At 42.3% G+C, this 17,181-nt stretch overlaps 1 protein-coding gene across 12 annotated transcripts in view; it reads right to left on the bottom strand.

Annotated features, from left to right (window-relative positions):
- Kdm5c (lysine demethylase 5C) overlaps positions 1 to 17,181 on the bottom strand; it is a 46,737-nt gene that overhangs the window by 21,764 nt on the left and 7,792 nt on the right. For 9 of the 12 annotated variants that reach the window (XM_050131190.1, XM_050131192.1, XM_050131195.1 and 6 more), the window contains 8 exons: positions 16,012 to 16,146; positions 10,934 to 11,057; positions 10,672 to 10,853; positions 9,018 to 9,176; positions 5,354 to 5,473; positions 5,072 to 5,230; positions 2,845 to 3,026; positions 2,589 to 2,751 (listed from right to left, as the gene is read on the bottom strand). In XM_050131190.1, the coding sequence (XP_049987147.1) occupies positions 2,589 to 2,751; positions 2,845 to 3,026; positions 5,072 to 5,230; positions 5,354 to 5,473; positions 9,018 to 9,176; positions 10,672 to 10,853; positions 10,934 to 11,057; positions 16,012 to 16,146 (1,224 nt within the window). The remainder of the gene's footprint in view (positions 1 to 2,588; positions 2,752 to 2,844; positions 3,027 to 5,071; positions 5,231 to 5,353; positions 5,474 to 9,017; positions 9,177 to 10,671; positions 10,854 to 10,933; positions 11,058 to 16,011; positions 16,147 to 17,181) is intronic. The other 3 variants (XM_050131191.1, XM_050131194.1, XM_050131198.1) reach the window with 1 other exon arrangement.

The following is a 17,181-nucleotide window of genomic DNA, read 5'->3' as shown; positions in this document are numbered from 1 at the left end:
AAAACCAAAAAGACATACTTGAGGTTTTCCAATTATCTACCATATCCTACTATAGCTACCACAATGCCTATCACATTAATTTGAGATTTACCAACTATCTACCACAGAGCAGGTGGAAAAGAATAGGACAAATAGTAGAACGGAGTCCAAGTAAAGTGGCACATCTCTATAATCCCTGCACCTGGGAGGTAGGAGTATTAGGCACTGAAGGTTATCTTGGGCTACATGAGTTTGTCTGAAATAAAAATTAGGGGGCTGGAGAGATGGCTCAGTGGTTAAGAGTACTGACTGCTCTTCCAGAGGATCCGGGTTCAGTTCCCAGCACCCACATGGCACTCAAAACTGTCTGAAGATCCAGTTGCAGGGGATCTGACACCTTCACACCAATGCACATAAAATAAAGTAAGTTAAATAAACCACAGAAAATATTTTTTAAAAAAATTAGTAATACACCAGCACTTAGGAGGAAAAAGCAGGCATATCTCTGAGTTTGAGGCCAGCCTGGTCTACAGCTCAAATTCCATGACAGCCAGAGCTACACAGAAAAACTATTACGTCTTGCGGGGGAGGGGGGGGAGTAATAACAGAATTAGAGTTAAAGTAAAGATAGAGGATACACTAATTCTTTAAGATCTACACCAGGGGGCTGGAGAGATGGATCAATGGTTAAGGGCACTGGCTGCTCTTCTAGAGGTCCTGCTGAGTTCAATTCCCAGCAACCACATGGGAATTGTAGTGAGATCTGGTACCCTCTTCTGGCCTGCAGGCATACATGCAGACAGAACACTGTATACATAATTGTAGGCCCATATTTCATATGAGATATTTGCAGCTAGGTTCTTTGGCCATGCTTAGCTTCCAAGGGCAGTTGCTATCCTGCCAGACACCTGCAGCCACCTAACAAAAGGCTCAGGAAGGACTGCTCCTTCTCTTTGTTATTATGTAGATCGCCTGGGAAGAGGTGTGAATTCCAAGCTGGTGACTAAGTCACTGGTGTGCTGGTACTGGCACTCCTACATCCTGGAAAAAGAATATTAATGAGTTTCCACCTTGGTTTACCTGGGGGGAATAAAACATTTAAGGAATAAACACAGGTAGATCTTCAGGAATGAATGAAGCCTGAGATGCCCTTCTGATATTGCTGTATGAACAGTGTCTCATTATTTCCTGCGCCTCCATATCGGTCCAGTTAGGGGGAAAAGTAGTTTTTATGTTGGGGCTTTGGACCCCGACACATAATAAATAAATTAAAAAAAAAATCTACATCAAAGGTCAGGCAGTGGTGGCACACAACTTGTACAACAGTACTTAAGAGGCAGAGGCCTGTGGAGCTTAGTGAGTTCAAGTCAGTCTGGTCAACAAAGCATGTTCCAGAACAGCCAGGACTGTCAAGACAGAGAAATCCTGTCTCAAAAAACAAAACAAAACAAAACAAAAAAAATCTACACCAAAAACAATGACCGAGGCTACTAAATGCTAAAAATTCCTGATATAAAATAGGTCTTAGCCAGTTTATTTACCCAGCAGAAAGTTTTACAGGATGAAAGAATTATCCAGAGAAAGAGGACAGACCCAGGACCCTAGGTTCAACTTAAAACCTTTCAATAAGTAAAAAACATAACTATTACCCCAGGTTATCAGTATAAAAATGTAACAGACAAGCTGAGTGTGATGGCACATGTCTTTAATCCCAATACTCAGGAGGCAGAGGCAGGCAGATCTCTCTGAGTTCAAGGATCGCCTCGTCTATACAGCAGCTCTAGCTAGCCAAGGCTACATAGTAAGTTCCTATCTCAAAAAAAAAAAAAAAATATGGACAGGCATGGCAGCACACACCTTTAATTCCAGCACTCAAGAGGCAGAGGTAGGTGGATCTGTGAGTTCAAGGGCAACCAGACCTACATAAATGTTTTGGAACAACCAGGGCTATATAGAGAGACCATCTCCAAATTCCCCAAAACAATTAATTAATTAAAAATAATTTATGCACATACACTCAGTAACTGTCCTGATATTTCATAAAAACATGACCTCCAATCTGTTGGTAGTATTTGACAATCCAGAATAAGAATCCCATTTTCCAGTATTTGTTCTCTCTTTTTTCCTTCCTTCCTTTATTTCTTGTTTCGGAAACATGGCTCAGTAGATAAGAGTACTTGCTGCTGTTGCAGAAGATCTGAGTTTGGTTCCTAACACTCACAAAGTGGCTCATAACTACCAATAGCTCCTGTTATAGGGGATTTAACACCTTTTCTTTGGCCTCCACAGAGATACGCAGACACACACATAAACACCAATAAAATTAAAGACAAAAGCAACACTTTCTAGCTCTGTCCTTCCTCCACTTCCCTTTGCCAATAACTGGAACCTAGATATGATGAGGCATCCCTAAGGTACTTCCCCCAAACACATGGCCCAGAGAACTCTATCACATTGTATATTTAACCAACCATGATGACCATGGACCTCAGAGCAATCAAACCTACAGCCCCATCAAGGTAGAACAGGAATAAGAAAAGGCAGTGATACTACCACAAAAGTCATCAGTGTATCATTCCTATCCCTTGCTTACATTCCTGGGTACTCACCGGCACACCATGGGACATGAGGGTGTTAGGATTCATGAGGGTGACAAGCTGGTGAAGGAGATCAGGCTGGCTATCAAAAAGCTCAGGTGTCAGCTTCTTCATCACTTCTTCCAAGTGTTCTGCTGCAAGCGATGGGACCCCATACCAGGTTTTTGGCTCACCCCTGCTCAAGTTAAAGGGGATACAGAATGGTCATATACATGGTTATGTAGAGAGCCCATCCTGACTGCCTCCCGCTCACCATGGCCCCACTTACCAGTGGAGGTAGTTAATGGAGTAACTCCAGTGATCCTCAATATGCCAGCAAAAGGCTGAGAAGACCATGCCCACATAGAGCCAGGGTACCTTCATGCCAGATATATCTGCATTGATGTGGCACAATACAGACTGCTCCAATACAGGCATCACGTTCAGGTTCCAACCACTCTTAGCATACTCCTGTCAGATCAAGTATTTGTACAGAAGGATGAGGATTATGCTACGGAACTGAGTTTTCCCCTCCAGCACCGAGGATTAAACCTTGGGCCTCACAAAATCGGCCACTATATCCTGAGTCTTTTCTACTTCTGATTTTGAGATAGGGTTTTACTAAGCTGCACCAGTAGGCCTTGAGTTTGTAATCCTCTTGCCTCAATCTCCTGAGTAGCTGGGATTATAGGCCTAAATTACCAAACCCAGCATTTTTTTTGTTTTATTTACTTTGTGTGTGTGCATGTAGTGTATTGAGTATATGTTTTTGTAGGTGCACATGTATGATCATACACGTGGAAGTCAGAGGTATCTTCGTCTATCACTCTTCATTTTAATTTTTAGACAGGGTTTCTCACTGATTCCAGAGGCTACCACTTGGTTAAACTGATTATGCTGATCTCCCTGTCTCTAGTCACTGTTACTCAGCACTAGAGTTCCAGAAGCTAGCTGGCACATCTATAATTATTACCACAAAAGTCATCAGTGTATCATTCCTATCCCTTGCTTACATTCCTGGGTACTCACCGGCACACCATGCATGGGACACGAGGGTGTTAGGATTCATGAGGGTGACAAAGCATCTCATATATACACACTTCAGATGCTACCTAGGCTGTGTTCTCTTCATCTAATTTTATGCGGTTGCTAGAGATCCAAACTCAGGTCCTCACACTTGCACAGCAGTCACTTTACCAACTAAGCCACCTCCTCAGCCCCATTTGTTTAGTGTAAGACAGGATCTCACTCTGTAGCTCAGTCCAACACCAAAGTCACAGTAACAATGCCTGAGTCTTTTAAGTGCTGAGAGCGAGTGATCACATTCAAGAACTTAAATTTTAAGTTACTTGCTTTTGTATATATTCTGCCTCCCAAGTGCTGGAATTAAAGGTGTGGCCACCATAACCCAGCAAGATTAGTTTTTACTAATAAGTAAGTGTATGCATATGTATCACCTAAGTACCCATGGAGGCCAGAAAAGAATGTTGGATCCCAGGAGTTTGAGTTACAGGCAGGTGTGAGCTGCCCAATGTGGGCACTAGGATGGAATTTGGGTTTTCTGAAAAATCAGCAAGTGCTCTTAACTACCGAGCAACCTCTCCAGCCCCAATATTTTAATATTCATATTTTTAGTATTTTTATGCACCGATTTTTCAAGTTTAAATTAAAACTTAGGTACTGGAGAGATGGCTCAGAGGTCAAGAGCACTGGCTGCTCTTTCAAAGGTCCTGAGTTCAATTCCCAGCAACCACATGGTGGCTCACAGTCATCTACAATGAGATCTGGTGCCCTCTTCTGTCGTATAGGTAGACCATCGTATACATAATAAATAAAATCTTTAAAAGAAAATTAAAACCTAACAAGCCAAAAACAAAAACAAACAAAAAACAAACCCAACAAAGGAAAATACCAAAACAACAAAAACAAAAGCAAAGCCCTGAACCCAAACACATTCTTTCCTCAGTCAAACTTGGACTCTCAATTCTACCTATGCATATAAATCCTATTTACTGAACAGATATGGAAGCGCCCAGTACTTCTTAGGTCACTTTTCCTACTTCTCACATAATCCTTACAACAAATTTGCACAGTAGGTATAACCCCATATTACAAATTAGGAAATGGGGTTCACAGGGGGGAAAAAAGCATCTCATACATACACATTTCAGATGCTACCTAGGCTGTGTTCTTTTTTTTTTTTTTTTTCCTGTTTTTCTTCGAGACAGGGTTTCTCTGTAGTTTTGGAGCCTGTCCTGGAACTAGCTCTGTAGACCAGGCTGGTCTTGAACTCACAGAGATCCGCCTGCCTCTGCCTCCCGAGTGCTGGGATTAAAGGCGTGCGCCACCATCGCCCAGCTAGGCTGTGTTCTTTATATATAGCACTTCATTTAATCTCAAAGCAACTATTTAAGGCAGGTATAATTATCTCTGAAAGACACTGGTCTTTCAGAAACTAAATGACTTGGCCAAGCTCACACAACTGACATATACAACCATAATAATAACCCACTCACCTCTTCTTCTGGAGTTAGATGCCGCTTACTGTCACTGACAGGGAAACCACTGCCAAATTCTTTGGAATGGATGTCAGCCCCATACTCAACAGTCACATCTTCCTCAATGCTATTCACCAGCCGCCAGAACTCTTTCTCTACAAGTTCTGTGGGTACCATCTGGGTAAACAAAGATGGTAGATAATCAGAGCCCATTTTATCCTGTCACATTAACTTAGGGGAGGTACAGTACCAATGCCCATGAAAATAGCCCCAGCACTACCCCAGTCCTCCATCACCTACATGTACAGGCATGTTGAAGTAGTCAGCTTTAAAGGAGTCAGCCATCTCCCCAAAGCTCTGCAGAGTATATTCCCGGGTAGCCTGCTCAAAGCCAAAGGCTTCAGGGGGCCGCTTACACTCCTAAAACCCAAAGGAGACAGAAAAAGTTATAAAAATAGAGGCAAAGAGAAAATAATCTAAAGTGGACTGAAAACATGGGATAGGAGCAGGGAGGAAGACCAGCCCTAGGTATGCCTTCAAGTCTCCTGAGACAAGCCTTACTTTACAGTGCTACTTTTTCCTTCTTACCACCTCAACTTATCAAATCTACTCATGTCACACAGCATTTCTGTCACACTTCTGCTCCCTGTTAGGGATTGGGTATGAAGGGTCCTCCCCAGAAAGTTCATGCATTAAATAATTGCTCCCAAGATAGTGGTGTTATTTTGGAAAGCTCTACAGACTTTAAGAGAAGTAGGTCAGGAGTTGGGTTCTCGGAGGCAGTATCTTTGCCCAGCCCAACACAGTCTTTCTGCTTTCTAGCTCTTGTAATGTTAGTTGTACCCTAAGCACTTCCCCACCATGATGGACTGAATCTCTAAAACTCTAAGCCAAAATCTTTAAACTGGTTCTCTCAGGGTCTGGAGAGATGGCTCAGCAGTTAAGAGTACTTGCTGCTCCTGCAAAAGATACAGGTTCAGTTTCTAACACCCACATAGTGTTCCCAACCATCTGCAACTCCAGTTCCAGGGGATTCACAATCCTCTTCTGACCTCTGTGGGCACCAGGCATGCACACGGTGCAAAGTACACACAGGTACAACACTCATACATATAAAATAAACATAACTAAATAAATAGTAAACTGTTTCTCTCAGGTACTGGAAAGTGACCAACATAAAGAGTTCAATCTCCATGGGAATGTCTTCTAATACTACTTTTGTTGTTTCTTTTTTGGGTGCTAGGGTTTGACACTCTACCATTGAGCTATACTCTTAGCCCCTTTCCTCCTTATTTTTACTGCCTTCAAAATACAACTTTTAGAACACTTGCCCAGAATATGAAACTCTTGGTTGGATCACTTCAACACTGAAACAAACAACCAAACTCCAAATTAAGTACTGTCATATAAGCCTATAATCCTAGCTACTCAGACCCCAAGGCAAAAGGATCAATCACTTGAGGCCCACAAACCCAAGATTAGTTTGAAAAATGTAGCAAGATACTTCTTAAGAAAATCTTGTCTCCAACAAACAAAAGCCAACTTGAAGGTACTCTGGCTCATATCTTAATTCTAGCACTTGGAAAACCCAAGACAAAGGCATTGTGACCTGGGCTACTTAACTGATTTTGAGAAACCAAGTGCTTACAGCAATCAGGAAACACAAACAGGTGGATCTAAGTTAGATGCCATCCAGGTGTACATGATCTTTACAAACCAGCCTGGACTACACAACAAGACTCTGTCTCAAAAAAACAGAACAATAAAAAAGTTGCTGGGTGTGGTAGTATATGCTTTTGATCCCAGCACACGGGAGGCAGAAGCAGGAAGATTTTTATGAGGACTGCCTGGTCTGCATAGAGATCCTGTCTCAAACAAACAAATAAAACAAGAAAAGGACTAAGGAAGGGAGTGGGAACTTGGATTGGTATTTTTAATGAAAAAAAAGATTGTTTTCTTTTTTTTCTCTAAAAATAGGAAGGAAGGAAGGAAGGAAGGAAGGAAGGAAGGAAGGAAGGAAGGAAGGAAGGAAGGAAGGAAGGACGGACGGACAAAGGATTTAGCTCTGTGGGAGATTACTTTCCTAGTGTACATAAAACCTAATTTTGATCCCCAGTAACACAACCACTATTCCCCCCACCCAAAAAAAGAAAATAAAACACAGAAACTCAGTGTCAGTCTCCTAGCCTGTAAACAGTCCTCCCTCATCACTACAGTTCATGATCTTCTCCTAGGACTGTCAGGAGCCATTTCCCCCCCTAAAAATCATTACAGGAACCATCACCCTGGGGGGTCTGCAGAGAACCCCACACCCATAATTATGTTCTATTGAGAACCTGCCTCACACCCAATTAACTGCTAACCATGAGCAACTTCAACATGCTCTTCTGTTGCTGTATTATCTCTCCAATAAAAATGTGACTTGATGCATATTGCTCAGGAAAACTTTTCCTTAATGCCTAGGCTGGAACCAGTACAGTATCCTAGTCCTTCTTCATCCTTTGTATGTATGCATGTGCACACCTGTCTTGTCTGGAATAAGGCAGGACCACCAATGTATGACCTCCAGAAACCCAGAGGGAAATATAGATGAGCATGGAGAATACGGATGAAGGTAGGAAAGATATGAAATGAATCTGTCAGACATCCTGGGTACTTATCCCTCACTGCTGCTCTGTCTCTTCCTTACTACACTACACCCACCAGCCCTAGGCACTTTCTCTCCTGAATATCTCTGTTCCTGCAAAATCCTGTTTCCCTATCTGAAACACCAATGAACCTCTTCTACAGCCAAATCTAAATACCCTAACAGGAGGAAAGCAAGTAATCATTATATTTATTTGATGAAAACTTTGTATCTTTAATTCATTTACTACAGAAAGGGTATGAGGTATAAAAGTCTTTATAAAGTATAGAACAAGACTTTTTAAGTGTCTTAAAGGTAATTATATATATATATATATATATATATATATATATATATATATGATGGAGAAAAGAAAATACTTGAGAATCAAAAGGACATTGATTTTATTTTATTTTCTAGATAGTGCAAGCCCACAATTCCAGTTAACTTGGGAGGCTGAAGGAAGACTACAAGTTTAAGGCCTGCCTGGGCCACAAAGTGAGTTCAAAACATAAATTAAATAATAGGACACAGGCTGGAGATAGAGCTCAGTAGTAGAAAGTACTTCCTTAGCACGATCAAAACCCTAGCTTTGAGCTAAAAGGTCTATCTATAGATAGTTAATTCTGTCATTTAATGCTCATTCTTGAGATCTTCCGTAATCACTACTCTTAATTTTCCTTGATCTGGACATGGTAGCTCATACCCATAATCCCAGGTTCTGGAAGACTAAGGAAGGAAAATTGATCTGAGTCTGAGGCCAGTCTGTGCTATAGAGTGAGATAATATATCAACAAAATGACAAACCAAACAAGCAAACAAAAAGCCACCTTTCCTATCTGGTCAACTACTACAACTCAGAGTTTCTTTTTACTTTTCTTTAAAGATTTATTTATTATGTATAGTGTTCTGCCTTCATGTGTGCCTAGACGCCAGAAGAGGGCGCCAGATCTCATTACAGATGGTTGTGAGCCACCATGTGGTTGCTGGGAATTGAACTCAGGACCTCTGGAAGAGCAGGCAGTGCTCTTAACCTCTGAGCCATCTCAACAGCCCCAACTCAGGGTTTCTAATATGTTTTAACATCTGCTTAAATGTTGAGACACATAGTTCATCATCACACACAGTCCATCTAATCATAACACCCCATAGGTAGTCTGGTAACTCCCACAGGACAAGAGTATAAATTACATTTTTTCTTCCTCTTTCTCACAAAGCTCTGCAAAGCCTCGTCTCACTCTAAAGTCCCAAAACATAATACTATACCTAAGGTAGGAGCCTCCCCTTAGATTACACATAGGAAAATAAGGTATCTCACATGGACTGGAGAGGCCTTACCGCCATGACACATTTTGGACACCTCCAGACACCTTTCGGGATCTCAGGCAAAGGAGGCAGCAGGCAAAAGATGTGGTAATTGTCATCACAACCATCACACAGCAAAAGTTTGTCATCTTCATCTCCTCGGGAACACATTCGGCACACATATGACTCAATCTGCCAAGAGAAGCAACGAGTTATATCAATATAGGCCCTGCCCAGCCTTCAAACACAGGCCCCTCCAGACAATATACTATTCCAGAGAGTTCTCCATTGGAAGTCAGAGGTGTTTGATGGCTTGGTTGTTCATGGCCCTATACAAGGTCTGGAGTTCGCCTGCATGTATGCACTATTTCCTCCAAACAAGAAGAGATGAGAGCAGGCCGGGTGGTGCGCCACTCCTTTAATCCCAGCACTCGGGAGGTAGAGGCAGGTGATCTCTGTGAGTTCAAGGCCAGCCTGGTTTACAAGAGCTAGTTCCAGGATAGGAACCAAAAAGTTACAAAGAAACCCTGTCTGGAAGAAGAAAAAAAAAAAAAAAAGACAGATGAGAAAGCAATGTTTTTTTTTTTCTTTTTGTTTTTTTCTAGACAGGGTTTCTCTGTGTAGCCTTGGCTATCTTACAACCAGCTCTATAGACTAGGCTGGCCTTGAATTCAGAGATCTATCTGCCTGCCTCTGCCTCCTACAATTAAAGGTTCACATCACCACTGCCCCGCGAGAACAGTCTTATTAGTCTTCAATCTTCTCATCTTATTCATTCAATAAGCACTGTATTCTATGGCACAGAGATGTGGAAGAGCTGGTAACTACCTTCAAAGGGCACATAGTACTAGAATGTTCATAAAAACTGAAACTGCCATAGTAGCCAGTAAGAAGTACTATGGGAACCTAGAGAAGGAAATAGCACTCATATTACTTAGAGGTGAGGGAGGACTTCCAGGGAGTACTTCATTCTGAAGGGGACAGTTTTTTTTTTTTAAAGATTTATTTATTATATATACAGTGTTCCGTCAGCATGTATGCCTATTCCTCAGAAGAGAGCACCAGATCTCATTATAGATGGCTGTGAGAATTGAACTCAGAACCCCTGCCAGTGCTCTTAACCTCTGAATCCTCTCTCCAGCCCCCCTGAAGGGGACATTTGAAGCTAACTGAAACTTGAAAGGAAACTAGTGTTTGGCAACTGAAGCAAAGCAAAAAGAGAAATTCCTTGAGGCAGAAGGAACCATATGTGCAAGGAATGCAGGATTACAAAAGAAATAAAGGCTCATCTCTTTAATAAAAAAAAAATGAATATACCTACAAGTAGTTCAGAACAGCTATAGCAGAGAAGTGAGGTAGGCAGCACAGGGCAATGAGGTTAGAGGTCAACAGGGACTGGACCATGCATGACAATGACGATAATGAAGATTTTAGCCTTTATCCTGAAGCACTGGACAGTAAGAGTCATCTCTGGACCCTTCTAGCACTTTGTGGACAGTAGCTATGTATTCTTTTCTTTGTTCCAAATTAGCTGGCCTTGTTTTCCCCACTTAAGTAAGCTACCTGCAGACAGGGCTCTCTAGACCCACTTTTCTACTTAATGCAACCTAGTCCAGTGCCACGCTGGAGAAATGCTCACTGAAGGGATGAGAAGCAGAGCTCTAGGAAGTCAGGGCTGGGTCCTTACAAACTGGGCATTGCTGTGGTTCCTTCGCAGCCTCATGGTCATCTTGGTGCAGGGCTCGGGACTATGACTCAGTTCCTCCTTGCCTTCTAGGAAGGTCTTGGGTGAGGCTGATTCCATCTTCACATCCCCACCTAATTCTTCCTTTACCACCACAGTGGGGGGACACTCAAGTCCTTCCTTATCTGTAGAGAGAAAAGTGGTTCCAAATTTAATTCTGAGACATTAACAGTCCTGAAATCATCCCCAGTATCTTAGGCCTTACCTTTTTTCCGAAGAGTCTTATCCTTGGCCATAAGACCTAGCCCCATCATCTTGGGACCTGCTCCATATATCTGTAGCTTCTTTAGTTCTGGATTTTTCTCAATGTCTTCCTCTGTGGGTTCCGGCTACAAAGAAAACAGGAAACAAAATGAATCAAGAATACTATCTGGGGGCTGAAGAGATGGCTCAGTGGTTAAGAGCACTGGCTATTCTTCCAGAGGTCCTAAGTTCAATTCCCAGCAACCACATGGTGGCTCACAACCATCTGTAATGAGATCTGGCGCCCTCTTCTGGTGTGTGGGCATACATGGAGGCAGAATGTTGTATACATAATAAATAAATCTTAAAAAAAAAAAAAATACTATCTGGGGGCTGGAGAGATGGCTCAGTGGTTAAGAGCATTGCCTGCTCTTCCAAAGGTCCTGAGTTCAATTCCCGGCAACCACATGTTGGCTCACAACCATCTGGAATGAGGTCTGGTGCCCTCTTCTGGCCTGCAGACAGACTATTGTATACACGATAAATATTTAAAAAAAAATATTATATGGAACAGGCTGCAAAACACTAAAAGTTCAGACTATATCTATAGTTTATATATCTGTATCTACACACACACACACACACACACAGTTTGTGCCAAGAACTCATGCACAGATGGGCCACAGCAAGAATTCAGAGTTACTCTTTGAAGACTAGGGATAAGTCCTAAGTTGTTTGTTTTGGTTTTTTTTGATTTTTTTGTTTTTTTTTTTGGTTTTTCAAGACAGGGTTTCTCTGTGCAACAGTCCTGGCTGTCCTGGAACTCACTATGTAGACCAGGCTGGCCTCGAACTCACAGAAAACCATCTGCCTCTACCTCCTAAGTGCTGGGATTAAAAGCATGCATCACTGTCTGGCTCTAAGTCTTAATTTTAAAGGTTATCATATCTTAACTCAAAAGGTTAAGGCTCTTACTTGCCATCAAGCCTGAACCTCTGGGACCCAGGTGGTAAAAGGGAAAAACCAACTCCAGTAAATTGCCCTTTAGTATATGTTTGCCAAAGCAGGAATATACAGATATGTACATGCACAAACACACACACACCCCAAATCTAATAATAATAATAATGAGAAAATTTAGGGATTTATGAGGTCCCATCTCTAGCTGAGAAGCTATTAGTAGTTGACAGTTGCCAAGGAAAGGAGAGAGGCAACTGGTAGGTTCTTCATGCCCTGGTGGATGACCACGCACCCCTGTGCAAATGAGCAACACAAATTTTACAGAACTCAAGCCCGGCGGTGGTGGCGCACGCCTTTACTCCCAGCACTCGGAGGCAGAGGCAGGCGGATCTCTGTGAGTTCGAGGCCAGCCTGGTCTACAAGAGCTAGTTCCAGGACAGGCTTCAAAGCTACAGAGAAACCCTGTTTTGAAAAACCAAAAGAAAAAAATTTAAAGAACTCAGAAGATCAAAAAAAAAATCAATTAATTAATTAAAAAGTGTAAAAGGAAGATATGAAGTTGGGAGATATGATAAGTATCCTAGAAGAAGTGGGGGATTGAAAGGTATATATGATCAAGATATACTGTATATATATTAAATTTTCAAATATAAGAATTTCAGGAGCTAGAAAACCCATGCAGGCAGCTCACAATCACCTGTAACTCCAGCTCCAAAGAATCAGACTCTTCCTTCTGGCCTCTGTGGGCAATTATACTCACATGTTCATATGCCTCCACAAAAACACATATGCATACACATAATTAAAAAACAAATCTAGGGATTGGAGAGATGACTCAGTGAAGAGCACTGGCTGCTCCTCCAGAGAACTCAGGATCAATTCTCAGCATCCAAATAGCAGCTAACAATCCATCTACAACCCCAGTTCCAAGGAATCTAATACTCTCTCCTGGAATCCACAGGCACCAGGCACACACACGGTACATATACACACATGCAACTAAACACCCATACACATAAAACTCTAAAAAGAAAAAAAGTCCAGGTCTTCAGCTTTAAATTGCTGGGGCCGGGCTCCAAGGAGGGTTTACTGAGGGGTCTGTAGGTTTGTGACATATAATAAATAATGTCTAGGCGTGTTTGATGCGCTTTAAAAAAAAAATTAAAAGAAAACCGAAAAGGAATTAAAGGCAGACTCTCAGTGTTGCCAACCATAAAATAAAAATATTAATTACTATCTCATAACTTAAGGATAACATATTTGAAGATGCAGAGTGGTACTCGAACCACTTTTCTCAAATAGTTATTCAAAGAAGCTATTCATCCCTTATCAAGGAAGCCTCTTTTTACAGCAAATGAAAATCATCACAGAAAACCACAGCTGGACATAATGAAGAAAGGTCAATGGACTGTGAGGAGCCCAGCCCCAGTGGATAAATCTACATCATAGTTCTTGTATCTACAGCTCAGGGAATATTGTGAAGGAGGGATGGAAAGATTCTAAGAGCCAGAACAATAGGAAATCTGCTGTGAAAGTCTCTCCTAAAAATGGCTGCATAAGCCAGGTGTGGTAGTGCACGTCTTTAATCACAGCACTTGGGAGGGAGAGGCAGGCAGATCTCTGTGGGTCTACAGAGCTAGTTCCAGGACAGGCTCCAAAGCCACAGAGAAACCCTGTCTCGAAAAACCAAACAAACAAACAAACAAACAAAAAAAACAAACAAAGCAAAAAAGACTGCTTAAGACCAGAATGGTAATATCAATGAACATGTTAACATGGGGGAGGGGGGCGAATTTCATGGTGTTCCACTCCTAGACAAAGAACTATATTAAGCCCAAATCCGTGGGTCCCCATGAAAGCCAACAAAGGAGACCGAGTCCCATATGTAAAAGCAAAGAGCCTTTATTTTAACCAAGTTTGCAAACTCGGTCTCTCCGCATGTCCAACATATTGGAATATCTGGAGAGCCCCGAGCTCAATTAGAATTGGGATTTTATAATAGTAAAGGTGGGGGTGAGAGGCCTCTGAGGTCCAGGACCCCAGACTGATATTTGTCTAGGGGTGTCCTGGTGAAGTGCTGGCAGGTGTTTCTATTTACAATGCTTGGAATGCCAGGAATTTCCTTTGAATGGTCTGCTCTCGGGTGGGGATCAGGTAATCTCAGCCTGCCAGGCATAGTCTCAGGGTAAACTATTGAGACTCTAGACTCCATTTAAATTCATCCATGGCCAGAGTCCCAGGTGATAATGGTTGGAGGAAGTAAAGAACTTCCTTTCTCCCCAGACTTAAATTATCATGGCTGGCACACACAAACTACAGGCAAATGCTGATTGCGAGAAGTAGCTTCTCCCAGGGATGAGCCCCTTTATCTGACTTTCCAATGCAAAGTGACCAGCTTTGAGATCATGTATTTATATGTATATTTATTGCATATATGCATGAACATACACAAAAAATATAATCAAAGAAAAAGAGGTTATCAACTTGAGAGGGGTCATAGTTTGAAAGAAGATACCTGGGAGAAGATGAAGGAAGGAAAGGGAAAAATTGTATAAATAAGACAATTTCAATTAAAAACATTTAAAAACTTTCAAAAAAATAAAAAGTAGCATTATTGCTTTATGTAGGAAGTACATGGCTTTAACCCAGCACTTGGGAGGTAGAGACAGGTAGATCTCTGAGAGTCTGAGGCCATCCAGGTCTACACAGCAAATTTTAGACTGGTCAAAGCTACAAAGTAAGACCCTGTCTCAAAAAAAAAAATTGAGATTAATATGGCCTGCTAAATTAATATTTCTCAGTGAGAGCGGGGCGGTGGTGGTGCACGCCTTTAATCCCAGCACTTGGGAGGCAGAGGCAGGCAGATCTCTGTGAGTTTGAGACCAGCCTGGTCTACAAAAGTTAGTTCCAGGACAGGCTCCAAAGCTACAGGAAAACCCTGTCTGGGGGGGGAACCCCAACTGAAAGACCTGGATAAATCCAGACCCCCCCCCCAGCAGGAAGAAAATAGCTGAAAATCTAAGCAGGAAGAGAAGAATCAGAAATCCAGGATTAGCCAGTTGAGTAACTGTGTTTCAGGAACTAGCCGAAGATAGATTGTAATCTTGAGAAACAGGGAGTCCCGTGTCCACGTGTACACCCCCCCCCCTTGTGATTATCATTAGGTATTTTTGGGATACTGTGTTTCAGAAACTAGCTAATTATGACCTTGAGTGATCTTCAGAGGCAGGGAGTTGCCCCCTTGTGATTTTCTGTGACACCCTCCCTGCCCCTTTCGGATTACTGGGCTGTGGTTTCTTCCTATAAAAACCCCTTCTCCAAGCCGGGCAGTGGTGGCGCACGCCTTTAAACACTCAGGAGGCAGAGGCAGGTGGATCTCTGTGAGTTCGAGCCCAGCCTGGTCTAGAAGAGCTAGTTCCAGGACAGGAACCAAAAGCTACTGAGAAACCCTGTCTCGAAAAAAACAAACAAACAAACAAAAAAACGCTTCTCCAGGTCACTCAGGGTAGAACTCTTCCCCTGCGTGGGTTATGAGTCTCAGCCCCAGTGAGACAGTTCCTGTCTCATCGAATAAAGCCTCATGTGATTGCAGCAAGGACAGTCTCTCGTGAGTTACTGGGGGGGGTCGCGTTATCCTGAGACTTGAGTGAGTCTCCCCAGCACTGGGGGTCTTTCACAGCCAAACAAAAAATTCCTCAATGAACACATAATGTATATACTGTTCTCTGTTGTCCCCTTCATGCCACCCCCCCAAAAGTATGGTACGTAATCTTCTCCGCCTGAAGGTAGGGTATAGAAATAAGACTTCGAAGAAAGGAAGAAACCAGGCACAAAGAGCAGACATATAAAAACATACAGTACAGGCCATGTAGTAGTAGTGCACCTTTAATCCCAGCACCTGGGAGGGAGAGACAGGTGAAGGAACTCTGTCAGTTCAAGTGAGTTTCAGGACAGGTTCCAAAGCTACAGAGAAATCCTGTCTCAAAAAAAAAAAAAAAAAAAAAAAAAAAAACCCAAAAAGTACAGTACAAACAGATCTCCAAATGCTTAAGAGCACAAAAGAGTGCATAGCTTCAGTCAGCAAGCAGCATTCTTCCTACTCCAAAGCCTCTGTTAAGTGGCAATAAGAAAAGTACTCACATCAGGCTGTAGTCTCTTTGCCCGTCGTCCATAACTGTTGAACTTGGAAGGCTGTACAGACTGTCGAAGAGGGATGCTATGGGGTTTATATTCCTTGTCTTTCTCCTCATTATCAAACGGGCGTGTGTTACACTGCTAGGGATAAGTGAAGAGTTAGGTCCAGAGCATGGAATTTCAGTCCCCTAAGCAAAATTGTCCTTTCACCTTCACCCAATGGCCAAAGTTGTAGCCTAGACTCCTGACCAAACTAATAGCCCCAGTTCAACTGGTCTTTATCACTGACACCTTACATACTTTCAGAATTCCTTTTCCTTTTCTTTTTTAACATTCCCTTGTATGTGTAGCATCCAAGCCACAGTTAGTATGTGAAGGTCAGAGAGTCAGTTCTCTTTCTACCATGTGCATTCCAAGTCAAACTCAGGTCACTAGGCTTGGAAGGAAGCACCTTAACCCAATGAGTCATCTTCCTGCCACTGACAAGGCTCTCCCCACCCTACCCCCGCAGTTGTACTCAACTCAGGGGTTCAGCAGATAACTAACTATAGGACTTGACAATAGACAACATAAAAACTACAAAAAGGCAAAAAAAAAAAAAAAAAAGTACCACTAGGAAAGAGTAAGGTCTAGTTCCCCAGTCTCCAGTACATGGAACCAGTCCTATTAAGAGTATTAGTATGGGGGCTGGAGAGATGGCTAGGGCTGGAGAGAAGACTCAGAGGTTGCTCTCCCAAAGGTCAAGAGTTCAACTCCTAGCAACCACATGGTGGCGCCATCTATATCTGGTGCCCTCTTCTGGCATGAAGACAGAACAACAGTATACACAACCGTATACAAAAATAAATCTTAAAAAAAAAGCTAAGATATATGTTATATATAAAAAATATAAGTTATATGGTGGTATACATTTGTAATCCTAGCACCTGAGTGGCTGAGAAAAAGAGGATCAAGAGTTCAAGGCCAAGGGACAAGCAAGATGTATCAGTGGGTGGGTACCTGCTGTCAAGACTGAGAATAAACCAGGCAGTGGTGGTGCACGCCTTTAATCCCAGCACTCGGGAGGCAGAGGCAGGCGGATCTCTGTGAGTTCGAGACCAGCCTGGTCTACAAGAGCTAGTTCCAGGACAGGCTCCAAAACCACAGAGAAACCTTGTCTCAAAAAAACCAAATAAA

The sequence above is a fragment of the Alexandromys fortis genome, unplaced genomic scaffold (assembly GCF_014885135.2).
Source record: "Alexandromys fortis isolate MF-2015 unplaced genomic scaffold, M_Fortis_MF-2015_v1.1 scaffold_373, whole genome shotgun sequence".
In the NCBI taxonomy this organism is placed as follows: domain Eukaryota; kingdom Metazoa; phylum Chordata; class Mammalia; order Rodentia; family Cricetidae; genus Alexandromys; species Alexandromys fortis.
This window is presented reverse-complemented; position numbering and strand designations above follow the sequence as displayed.